Source organism: Drosophila ficusphila, unplaced genomic scaffold (genome assembly GCF_018152265.1).
Source record: "Drosophila ficusphila isolate 14025-0441.05 unplaced genomic scaffold, ASM1815226v1 contig_791, whole genome shotgun sequence".
In the NCBI taxonomy this organism is placed as follows: Eukaryota; Metazoa; Arthropoda; class Insecta; order Diptera; family Drosophilidae; genus Drosophila; species Drosophila ficusphila.
This window is the reverse complement of record NW_025064737.1, coordinates 15,225,848-15,239,054: the sequence shown is the minus strand read 5'-3', so window position 1 is coordinate 15,239,054 and position 13,207 is coordinate 15,225,848. Positions and strand designations below refer to the sequence as shown.

At 40.3% G+C, this 13,207-nt stretch overlaps 1 protein-coding gene across 2 annotated transcripts; it reads left to right on the top strand.

Annotated features, from left to right (window-relative positions):
• Window positions 1–293: 293 nt before the first annotated feature.
• On the top strand, window positions 294–1,783 carry LOC108091888 (endonuclease G, mitochondrial). Of its 2 annotated transcripts, none has more exons than XM_017191272.1 (3): window positions 294–592; window positions 644–814; window positions 869–1,783. In XM_017191272.1, exons 1-3 carry the CDS (start codon window positions 434–436, stop codon window positions 1,676–1,678), a joined length of 1,140 nt encoding a protein of 379 aa, XP_017046761.1. In that variant the 5' UTR covers window positions 294–433; the 3' UTR covers window positions 1,679–1,783. The 2 variants fall into 2 exon arrangements, with proteins under 2 accessions (XP_017046761.1, XP_017046762.1); XM_017191273.1 differs by having other exon boundaries at window positions 894–1,024.
• Window positions 1,784–13,207: the final 11,424 nt, after the last annotated feature.

Genomic DNA, 13,207 nt, shown 5'->3' with positions numbered 1-13,207 from the left:
AAGACGCCTTCGATGTGTGTGGGAAAAACTTTTAAATACATTACACATTCTCACTGCTTACATACGATATATGTGTCAGGTCATTAAGTTCACATTACTCATACTATTTATGAGAGCTGAATACAAGTATGCTTAGCCAAAGAAAGTCAAGGCCTTTAAATGAATAACGAACTAGTTTGTCGAAGTCTAGATTGGGCTTTAAAATTAGTAATTGGTGGTCTCAAAAAAACCTCTAAAATCTAAAAGTCAGTTATTATATATTTGCTTATACTGTCAACTATGAGACACTTTCTTTAATTTCCCTAAAAATTAACAATCGAATATAATAAATTCTCGAATAAAATCATTAAAAAAGTATTCTATTTCGATCTTAAAATTGTAAAATGTATATCCTACTAATTGACCCAACACATTTCATAACAAAATTTAAATAATGACATCGTATGTAGTAGCCACGTTATGTGTTGTAACTGCAACATCGGGTTTTATAATCGGTGCTCTGACCCAACAACATATGTCATACAGAAAAATTAAAGCTACCATGGTTGACAATCCATATGTTTACGAATGCCGCCAACATATCTTTAATGCCGTAAGTTGTATTCTGAATAATAAAATTTAAAAAAACAGACCTCTATTTTAGTTAGCTCTCCTCGGATGTTCAAAAGAGGATTCCAATTCAACTACCCAAACTGAAGTGACAGATAAAACTGGCTTTAACAGTAGACGAGCATACGAAAATCAAGGGAGTGGTAGTGGAGAATCTTTATTTGAACAATTCGCACTGTGGAGTCGGACAAAAGCGTATAGAGCAGTGAGTCGAATTTAAAAACGAGGCATTAAAGATTGTGACTAAAAGTTGTTTAAGTTTTTGTTCATGACCTTTTCCTCAGGTCAAGAAGGCGACCAACAAGAGGAAATAGCCCATGTAGCTGGTATTATGAAGTATGGCTTTCCGGGAATGGATGAAATACATGTCTATAAGAATTATGTACTTTCCTACGATCGGAGAAACCGAATTGCCCACTGGGTGTGTGAGCACGTGAAAGACGACTGCTTATTGACTAGAGATCTTAAGACGTTACATAAGCCAGATATTTATACAATAGATAGGACGATAGATCCATTGTTTAGTGCGAATATGAGGGACTTCAGGAACAGTAGTTGGGTTGGAGGTCATTTGGTTTCCCCTCAAAACTATAAATGCGATATGGAAAAGTTCATGGAGGCCTACAAATTTCCAAGTATTGTGCCCATTAATCGTGGTCTCAAGAATCATATATGGCTACGTTTGGAAAACTATGTTAGGGAGCTGGCCCTGAAATGGGGTTCTGTGTATGTGTACACCGGTCCCTTATTTATGCCACAAAGAATCACCTTTCGCAACTGGTCCATTCGTCATCACGTAATGGGCATGAATACGGTTGCAGTGCCAACTCACTTTTTTAAAATTATCATAAGAGAACATTATTTCGAGGACGCGGAACCCCTAATTGAAGGATTTGTGGTTCCCAACGCTGAGGTCGACAAGGAAATGGATCTGCGGTCGTTTTTAGCCGACGTTCGGGATATTGAGCACTTCGCGGGACTTAAATTCTTTGAAGGTCGGCAGCGGGATCAAGTAGATATATCTGTACACCGACCATCGATGACCGATTTTCGAATCGCAGCAGATTAATTCAAGGAATGCTTATAGTTACTAATTCGATTGTGGACAAGATGTTCTGTATTTATAAATGTAAGAATTTTAAATTAAAACGTACAATATAACAAAGTCGACAAAGAACTAAAATACATGTTAATTAATATGATTTGGCTTACCAAATTCTTAATTTTATTATAGACATAAAAAAATATTTAACTTCCAGCTTATAAAAAAGGCAATCTGGTTTGGGGATGTGTGTAGATCTTGCCCCATAACATCCAGCTAAACGGTATTTCACACGCCCCCTGTTTTACACAGGCAAGTAACGCCCCCTCTTGGCATTCCCCCACCCCTTGGTTTGCCACCACCACTGCGCTAAGCAAAACAAATGAGTTAAAGGGTTTTTACTTGCTAACTGGCAGCGCCACCAACCACCAACTACCAACTGGCAAACGGCAACTCATTGTTCACGGTCTGGTGGGCAGTCGGCGCCCCTTTTCGAGGCAACCGGGCCCCTTGGCTTTTCGAGGAGCCGGAGACCCCGGCATAATGGCCCCAACATAATGTGCACATTAGTGTTCGCACATTTATAGATGTGTCTATGTGTGTGTGTGCTGCATGTTTACGGCTGTCTCTGTGTGCGCGCTTAAAGGATGAGCGGCCCAAGGAGGTGGCACGGAAAGGAGCACAAGGAGCAGGAGGAGGAGTGAAAAAAATCACAGAAAATATGTGGCAGAGAATCACGGCACATGTGCAACAGTAACGAGAGGAGTGGAGCATAAGCTCCTCCACAGCATCCGCAGCATTTGTGAGCTAATGACATTATAAACATGAAAACTCCATTAATATTTTTTTGCTGTTGATTATGATGTTGCTGCTACTTTTTATGGTCGGCGTTACTCCTTTTTTTGTTCCTCCAGTTGCAGCGGCTGCCAACAGAAATTTTCACTCTTTTAGTCTGGTTTTCCATCGGTGTTTTCCTTTTTCCCATTCTTTATTTTTGGTTACAACATAAGCATATGAATAGGCCAAGGGGATGCGGCAACCATTTCTCACACTTTACCTTGGTTTTTCCCATAATTTATTTGATTTATTCGCACGCACCGCACGCCGTTGCCGCTGACAAGTAACTTGGCCAAGTAACTTGGTCTTCAGCTACCGCTTTTCCAGCGCCTTCGGGCTGAGCAGAGCTCTAAAAGTATTTTGATGCTTGACAATTTTTTCAAATTAAAGAACAGCTAAAAAAAAAACGCCAGCTTCTTGCTGCTTAACTCACTTATGCGGTGCTACCTGTGCCACATGTGATGATGTTGCCCCACTTGCCACATCATGCGTTACAAGTAAGCGTGTATGTGCTGCATACTTGATGCCAACCTCTGCATGAATGTGTGTGTGTGGGTGTGGGCCATTGGCCGAGGATTTGATCAACAGATTATGGTTTACTTTATAGCCAGGTAAATTTGAAAAGCCGCTTTGGAAACTTAAGTGATATTTGAAAGGCAGAAAATGCAGTATTAAATACCTAATGGAAAAAAATAAATATAACTAGCATGTTACTTTTAATATAAAGTCAGCAGTTGATTTTAAAAGCTTTTCCATTCTCTTGTAAAAGCCTAATAAAATTGTAATATTTTTCTGACCAAGAATGCTGGGCTTTTCGAATTTTTATTGTCGGTGGTCCGAAGGCAGATTTCATTGGCGTTTTCATTTAATTTTTATTGGATTTCTGCGCAGTTCGCTGCAGTTGGCGAATCGCTTCTGTCTCTTTTCAGTGCACATGCAATAAGTTGCACTCCATTAAGCGGTTTTTAATATAAAAATCCAGGCAGGGAAAGCCGGCAATCGTCGAAGATCTTTGGGCTGAAAGCAGTTACATTTTCATTGGGGGTATTTTCATTTCTGTTTCTGTTTCTGGCAGCCCTTCGAGGAGTTGCCTTAGCGTCGTCGATAATGGCAATTGAGTGTTGCATTTGCCTTGATTTGCTTTTGGCTTGGATTGGACTTGGATTTCGCTATAAGTTTGTGAGTTTGTGGCCCTGCGGATCTGTGGACTCGCTGAGGCGCATTTCGCATTTGGCATTTTGTTTTTATGCCCGCTAAGCTTTTGTTTGCCTTCGCTATGCTCCGCTTGGCTTGGCTGGCTTTTACCCGGCTGCAGTTGCAGTTGCAGCTGCTTTCTGTTAGCGGCTTACGCCGGTTTCGATGCCCCGATTGGCTGCACTTTTAGCCCCCTCTCCCGCCTCAAAAACCCCCTTTCCCCCGCTGGCCAAAAGTAGGGAGCCTGGCAGCGTTTGAGAAATGTTATAGCGGCTTAGGGATTTGCGGTTTTGTGTTATTGCTCCTGCCACAACCGCTGAGTGCCTTTGGGCGATGACTGCCGCCCTGCTTTTGTCAATTTGCTTGGCGCTTTCATTGCGATTTGGCGCTCGCAAAGCCACATTGCACATACGCACTGTTGCCGCAGGACGGCAACGAAAAGCCCCAAATGAATTCGATTTCCGCCATTGGCTGATGCACTTACTCACCGACGGCTCAGAACATTTGTTGCGCCCTCGCAAAAAAAGGGCTTTCATTTGAAGAGCAGCTCGAAATTAATCAAGACTGGTTTTATTTTGAATTGAGTGCACAGGAGATTGCTTTAAGTCTACTTGTTTGTGGAAAGGTACTAGATTTAGCTTATAAGGGAGAAACAAGGAAATATTACTTAATCTTTTTTACAAGCAATGCCACTTTCTAGCTTTTGTCAATTATAAAACCCAACACGCAATATCAAAAGAAAGGAGTTATGAATGAGTTAAGTGCAAAGATACGGTTTCAGTTCCAGATTGCTGTATTCCTCATCACCTGGTCGTGATAACTCCGACGCATTGCGCTAACCACAAAACGGAACATTAATGGACTTGAGAACCTGGCAAGCTGCTCTCTGCATGCGGTCAAGGGAGTCAGCAGGAGCATCATCAACAACATCAGCATCGTCAGCAACATCGGCAACTCCAGTGGCAACATCAACAGCTGCCACATCTGCCACTGCAGTAATTGTTATCGCTTCTTGCTGCTGCATTGGATTTCGGTCTCATGATCTGTGCGAAAAACAACTTGTTGTCTATTTAGAAAATAGCTGGCACTGGATATTTTTTTATAAGCTAAGTCCGCATGTTAATATGAGCTTAGTTTATAATAGGTGAAATTAATTGATGGCTAAATTTGTAAGGCTTAAATAATTTAAAATGTTTTCAATAACACGCAATGTTAATTTGGGAGAATTATTCATAATATTCGGTTGCTGTAGGCTTTGCAGTTTTTAATTGTAACTGGTATCTGGGTATAAATTGGTACGTTATTAAATAAATAAATTGGAAAAAAGTATGCAAATGAAATTTAGTTAAGTACTACTAATAGGTTTGTGATAAATTATTTATGAATCGATTTTAAGAGTCCTCCTAAATATGAACTTATGTTGCAACTAGACTTGGATTGCAGATGCATCGAAAATTCAATCATTCCGGCAACAAAGCTGAGGAAGCCTAGCAGTTGTCCAGAAGCCCCCTTTTTGTATGCCCACCCCCCTGAAATCGTAGTCCCCCCCCTTCGAATGTCCCGCCCAGCAGGTCACTTATATTTCAGCACTAAATGCTGCACAACACAATTCATTTTTGTGCAATTTCCCGCTGTGCGGCAAGCTGACACTCGCCCACGCCACACAGCCGCCATATAGCATTTTTATTTTTTGGTATTTCGACTGGGGCTTTTTTCTGCTGACCGCCTTTCTGGCTTTTTGGCCAGTTTTGAGCTGCTGCAATAGCTGCTTGAGCTGCGGTTAGCTTTGGTTTGGCTGCCGGTTTTTGGTTTTTATAGCGGGCTCTGCTGTTTTTTCCCTTTTTTTTTCCTTTATTTTTCTACATCCCCTCGTATTCATTTTGGTTGTTTTGTTATATATATTTACAGAGCTTATCTTTGACCACACGTATGTTGGCAGAGCAAAATTGTTTTTGAAATTGAAAAATTGCAATACAAGCTGAGCTGGGGGTCCGGTCGTTGCAGCCACTAGTGGTGAATGTTCGGGGGACGCTGTAATACAAAATAATGCGAGCCGAACCCCACCGTGACCCCTGACCTCGGCACTCTACTCTCGGCCAAAAGCGCGGCATTTTTCTTTTGGCTTTTAGTTTTGCCTTGCGCCCATTTTTTGTATAGCTTGCCGCTTGCTTTTATTTTCTTTGTTTAGCATTTTCTTTTTTTTTTGCTCCGCCTTTTTTGGTTTTTTTCTAGCAGTTTTCCTTCTTGTTTTGCTATGAAATATGCAGTCAGAAGCGGAGAGCACAGTACGAAAAAATGCTTTTGTACGTTGGCATCTTTTTTATACATACATATATATATTTCGGTCTTCCTTATTTTTTGTGTGTGTGTTTTTTTTTTTTCAAGGATGCTGCAGGTGCTTGGGGTGCATCTGCCCAAAAGTTATGCACATATTTAAATAAAGTACGTCGAATAAAAAAGAAGATAGAATAATAAATAAATGAAGACCCGGACAGACACAATGTAATGATTATTGCGTGGGTGCCTTTGCAGCATTTTTTCCGCGGATAAAAGACTTAAGATCGAAATGTACTATGTTTCATATAGTAAGTTTATTTTTGGATTAATAAAACTGATATTAAATATAGTTTGTTTACTTCATCCATCTATACTTCATACTCGATAAAACATTTTTAAAAATATCACCAAAAATACATTTGATTAATCTTCGACCGTATTTAACCCATAAATAGCAAAATAAAATTTGCAACAAATTTTTTGACACATTTTGGTGTAAACATGGGCACGAACATTTTGTCGCGTCGTTCCGTCTAAAATGGCAAATAAAATCAGCAAATAAATGAAAAGCCTGACAATTTGTTGATGGTTTTTCGACGCCGAGCGGAGGTCCTGGCTTAGATGGAAATTAATTTCCAATGTTTTCCTGAATCACTATCTCCGTTCATGTGTGTGCCATGGTGTTTGTGTGAAAATAGAATAATTTTAATTACGTTTGGCTGCATGGAAAATTGGAAAATTTCCCGCAAAACGAAAGCCGATGTGAGTCGTTCATAATTATGCAATGCGAGGATTTTCAAGCGACGTTAGCCTAACCCATTGCGAATAATGCTCTAAGCCCCGACATTTTGGCAAATTGTTACACGAGTGACGGCGTAAGGGGCGTGGCGAATAAAAGGGGCGGTGCATGAGCGGGGGGAGGGAGGCGTGTCAAAGGCGACAAAGCATAACGGAATTAATTGTGCGCATTAAAAGGGATTGCGCAAACATTAAAAAGGGATTTCTGAAAAAGCATTCAAATGCCAGAGACAAACCAAACCAAATGCGATAATGAGCAACTCACTTGCATAATGCCCGTTCGCGGTTTGCAATAGCTCATAAAAAATTCAACACAACAATGCGGCGGCTGCACAGAAATGCGAGAATCTATATGGCCGTATAAATATCTAAATCAATTGAAGGGAAGTGCTATTGATTATCTTTCACTTGCACGCATGTTTGCCATGGTTTAGCGTTTGCGGGCTGTCTGGCTTAAATATATAATATACGTTTATTATTTTAGACAAGGCTGTAAGCCTCTTTAAAATCTTGAAAATTAAATTTATTTAATTCAAAAAAACACTTTGAAAATTTTTTTTTTTATTTAAAATTATATATGAATTCATTTAGTTTTGCTACACTTCATGAGTGTGACATTATTTTTATAATATTACTATTGGTTGTAAAGTATACATATATATAATTTTCACGTCAATTTATACTTTCATAATATATTAAATGCCCTTACAACTCTAGGTTAACTTAATTATCTTTATGAAATTCACCAAATTGACTGCGTTTTGCTTATTCCTTAATGCTGGAAATTCCAGTAACTTCGTTAACAACCCCAGCGTGCGAATCTAGGGCTCTGATTTCGGTTTTGATTACCGTGGCCATTCAGATACAGATTCGAAGCCGTTTCGGTCGGCTCGCCAATGCAAACAATCGGCGATGGTTAGCCGGGCGAAGTATTTGATTAAGTGCCAGTTGAAAATTGAATGATTGTAGTCCGATATGCAATGCGATGCAATGCGATCCGAGTGGCTGGCGAACGGGCGCTGACAATGTCCGTGGCTTCGTATAATTGCATGTCGGGTTCCTACGCCTTTGGATATGCAACAGTTATCTTGCCCTGGCTCAAATCGATACTCTTTCTATAACCGTACAGAGTTAATAGGTTTGTAATACCAGAGTAATATATTATAAAATTAGAAATATAATATATTTTCCTTACTTCGGATACCCTTAAACATATTTGCGATGAAACAAATCATCAAAGTGTAAAGAAGAATTTTTAGTAATATTAAAGTAAGTACAAATAAATACATTTGATATTTTATTGCTTATTATGTACATTAATATTTCTTTTCAACATTAATTACTATTTTTTATTCTTTTAATAATGTGTCATAAGCTGTGTATTTTCCTTCTCAATCTCGGGAAACTACTCTCCGCATTCATAGTAGTGTTTCCGTATTCCGTATTCTGTATTCTGTCCAGTCGACGCGACAAGGGGCAAACGATGAATGCGTGGCATTTAAAACAATATAAACGTCGGCCGCACACGAAGACGGCGGCAGTTGCGGGCTTGCCTGCCAGGAGGATTGCATGTGGATAGGTCCTGGCCATCCGTATCCTTTGCACGGCCAGGAGCATGACCACCAATTAACGCAAGGCGATGCCTCCTTTCCGCTGGCAGCATAATGTGCGCACACACGTCTGCCTCACTCCTTCTCTCACTTTCTCTCCTCTATTGCTCTATTCCTTTCTCTTTCTGTCTGCGTGGGTGCATTGCGGTCGTCTCGCACACGCGTGTATGTGAATGTGTAAGTGTGTAAGAGTGTGTGTGTGTAGACGGCGGTGCATTGTGTGTTTTCACAGGAGAATGCAATTTAAATTGCATTAAAATTGATTGAATTCACGGAACGCAGTAGCCTGGGCCGCTTTTCCCGGCCGCTGACTGCATGCCAGCAGTCCGGGCATCCTGTCAATGGATCTCGGGAATCCCCCTTGCCCCGGGGGTTCCCCCTTTGGCGTTTTCCCTCTCGCTCTGTTCAGTTCCAGCACCTTGCTTCTGGTGAGTTTGTGCTGCTGAGTTGCTCAGTGCTCTTAAGTGGACTGCCTGTTTTAAAAGTTGTTTATCCACAGTCGTCTCACCATTTCACTTAGACAGAAACAAGGCTTAAATTAAAAGGCTTCGGGCAAAGATTTTCTTTATTGCCTGAAACAATGAAATATATAATAAAGTTGCACACAAAACCTCGTTGAAGAAAAAGTATGTAGACTCTAATTTATACAAGAAACTTGGTAAAAATGCAGCTAGAGAAATACAGTTATTTACCATATTAGATAAATTAACAGAAAAATACTGTTTGTCATATAATTTCTTAATGGCCATGCTTTAAATTAAAATAATTATAATAATGGTTATAATTTATTTGAGAAGGTTTACATGTATATATCATGCATAAAATCAATTTAAACAAATCTTAAACAAGTTGATTATTGATTCTTCCTCACCGTTTTATATCAAATAATTACGTACAAACTAGAAAAAGCTGTTGTGTTGGTTTTATTAAAAAAGAATGAACATCCTTTATTTCTTTATGGCGTCTCACTGTGGAAGAGCGCCATTGTGTTGGCCGGCACCTGTCCATCACAATTCCATTAGCGGCTGGTTAAAGCGAACGGCCATAATTTGCGTGTGTGTCACAATTACACAATTATAACAATCTGGCCGACACGAAGACGAAAGCAGGACTCCCAGAACTCGCACAAAAGCGGACTATACAATATTTATTTTCCCACGATTATTTCGACCACCCCCTTTTTCCCCATTCACCACCCCCTCCCTCCATGTTCCATATGTTTCAGCTGCGGCTGGAGCTGATTCTTCGGCGGTGGACTTCTTTTTGTGTGCGGCTTTTAATAAATGCATGTCATGTGCACGGCGGCGGCAACAAAAGCTACAGAAGCAACAAAAACAGCAACGGCTCGTTGACCGCAGCACTCAACAAAGGTAGCAATTTAAATGGCCGAAAGGCAGGGTGGCAAAGGACTGGCGGGAATGAGAATGATGCACTTCGAAATAAAATCGCAATAAATATAAACGAAGCTGGCATAAATGCGCTATTTTAGTCTGATTAAACAAAGGCCGCAATTAATTTGCCAGCATTGAGGCGATTATAGAGCCTGTTCGTTCGATCGTGTGGGAAAGGGATATATCCAATGGCCAATATAGCATATGCATTTATTTTCAATTTTCTGCGGCAGTTGCAACCTTCAGTTTCTGCTGTTGTTGGTGTTATTGCTGTTGTTGCAGCGTAACAATTAATGCGCATTAATGAATTATTAATTTGTGTCCGCGGCGCCGCCGTCGCCCCCAAAAGTATGCAATTAAATTCTATTTGTTAATTTATGGCCGCATCCAAATATGCATTGATTATGCAAATGGAATTGGTCTGGCCAGCAGCGGCTCTGGTTACTGATTCGGATTCGGATTCTGATTCTGATTCGGTATCGGATACTGATTCAGGCCATGGGAATGCCAGCTTTAACCAGGGCCTTAATCAGCGCGGATTTCACTTTTTGTTTTGTTTTTTTTTTTTTGTTCGGGTCGAACGTTTTATCTCCGTCGCTTTGTTTCATTCATGATCTCTTTTTGCAGCGAAACAAATTGTTAATGTTTAATTGCATTTTTGATATTTGCCTTGGCCCGTTTGAGTCGGCTCTTCATCCAAAACGACGTCGCATTTAATTTATTATAATTAGAGTTAATCTTACGTTTAATTACATTTAATTGCCTTTGCACAGGCGCCCGAAAGGACGAGGAAAGGACGAAAGGAGGTTTACCGGGCGGTGATTTAATGTAATGAATAAACAGGCAGGTCGACAGAGCCTAACTGGGCGACAATTGGACAATTTAACAGAAGGTGACAGCTGTGGGTGTGGACAGCCCCGGGGAGATAAGATAAGATTGTAGATGTTATCGATTACTCGGCCAGAGGCCACTGAAATGGGTGGATAAGCTGCAGGCGAAATCAGGTGGGAGGACTCAATTACGAGGGTAACGAGTCTGCAGAAAGTGGCGACTTAACGAAATGTGTGGGCCAGTGAATAAACCTAAAGGGTTGCTGGATGAGTGTAAGTAGTTACACAACGATTATTAATCAATTTAAATAAATCAAGATCAAAACAGTATTTTATATAGATTGTATTATATTTCCACTTAATGAAATTGTAATACTGCGTTGATAAATTCGTGTTGTATATTACATACAAATTGATTTAGAATTCAATTTTATGAGTACATAAAACTTTTTTCTTTATGGTTTTAAAATGTTATAGTTTCACTAAAATTATATATAAATTTATTGAATTTTCTCTTCTGGAGTAAAGGTATTTAATGAATATAAATTTTGGAGTAGCAGCACTCATTTTAAAAGTGCCCTGTATCTTACAGATCTTGGCTTTCAGCTTTTAACGCCGTTTTTATAATCTTAGCAAGTTGCAAACTTTTGGGGAGAGTGGCGTCTTCTAAGCTTGCACCCTCGCAAGTGCAACATCGATAAGTTTTCGTTGTAGTTCGCTGGTCTTGCCTCCCCAATTCCTGTTAGCCCCTCCCCTCTTTTGGGGGTCCCTTGGGATCCTGTCACCGCGAAAAGGGGGTGGTGATGGGCGGGTGGGCGGAAGTGTCCATTAGAGGCAGCCATTCGCTTGGCAAGTTTTTCGGCCAAGCGCTGGCGGTGCTAAAACATCTGTACGTTGCTCGCCGTGGCGTGTCCGTTGGCCAGGTGAGCTTCCTCCGTCGTAGAGATACATGTGTATCTATGCATCCGTAATTCACTTGCTCACAATTTAAAATTGTAAATTTTGTGTCTTGTTAGTGCTCCGAAAAATAAGGGGGCTTGCGGGGGGTTTTTTCCAAGGGGGAAAAGGGAGCATGGGAAACGTGAAGCGAAATAAAATAACGAACAAAATCAACAAACATAAGGTAAAGTGCTGATTTGTTGTTGTTGTTTTTATTCGCTCTCTTTTCCTCGACTGCTCGTTGTTTTCATTGTTTGTCGAGTAAAACTGTTACTTGTTTTTTCAGGCTACCATTTTTGCTTATTTTAGACCACACATATACACACACAAACACACACACAGTAGCACACACATGAAAACAAACACAGATATACATTTGTAGTTGTGTGTGGATGCAGGTAGCAAAAGAATAATGTGGCGTAGATATCCTTGCCGCCCAAGACGTTCCCATTTCCCAACTTCAACTCCAACTGGATGATACTGGCTGCTCGAAATTTATGCCCACTGTATTTGTTTATACAAATTTAATGAATACACACAGTGGCAACAACCCATTGTTACGTGTGTTCGTGTGTTTCTGAGTGTGTATGTGTATGTGTATATATCGCATATATCCAAGACCGTAGGCGTCGTCGTCTATACTTTATGCTCCTGTCCCACCCATGCGTTTTGCATACAGTGGGTGGTTTTTGGGAGGATAATGGAGAATGGGGATGGGGAGTATTACAGCCTGCAGGGCATCCTGCAAAATGTTGATGTGATGTAGGGAAAGGCTGGCGGGCAGTTCCAGGAAACATTTCACGTAGCCCAACAATGGCTGATGATGTCTGATGTCTGCCCCCGTCTGCAGTTGGGTGCTTGGGCCCCAGAAATTGGTGGAATTTCCGCGCAACCAGCTGAATTGTTTTCCCCACTTAATAGTTTTCCCATATGCGCATATTTAAGCTAATGCCCTCGATGAACGTCGAGTATTTGTTTTTCTGGATATTTTTATTAGCTGTCGGGGGTTAAACAATTTGTTAACACTTTGCACTGCATTTCAAGTCTTAGAATTTATACAAAGTAGACAGTCATTGAACAATTTGCACATTGTAAACCCTTTCAATGTTGTACAAATAAACAATGATAATACATATTTGACCTTTAGTATTTATTAATTTTTAAAAAGTTTTAGTCATTCAGAAGAACAACCGCAGTTTTATATATCCTATAAATGGGTGGATGGTTTTAAAATGAATTCGTCGATAAAAACTTGTCTTACAATATATCAGCCTTCCTTGAATTTCCCGCAAAAGTGTTCTTGGGAAAACAAAGAACAACAATTTTCTGGCCCCGTCTGACTATTTTTAATTTTCCAAACACGTTTTCTTGGTGGAAAAATCTTTTTAAAAATAAAACAAGAAAACGGGGAAACAAATAGAAAGTCGTGGCCAGCAAGAGAAAAAATTTGTTGTAACTAGTGTAGTTTGTTTATGTTAAATGCGCGTCACTCATGTGTGTGTGTGTGTGTGCCTGTGTGTGGATAGGGGAAAATTGCAAGAGTGTGTGCAAGTGTGTGGGTGTGCCAAAACTTTTGCTTAGCTTAACGCGTGTCCTTGTGCGCTCGTCACAGTTGTGTAGTTGTAGTTGTTACTTTAAACAAAGACCGCAGGAAAGAGAAATGAAAGGGGGGCTGAGGGG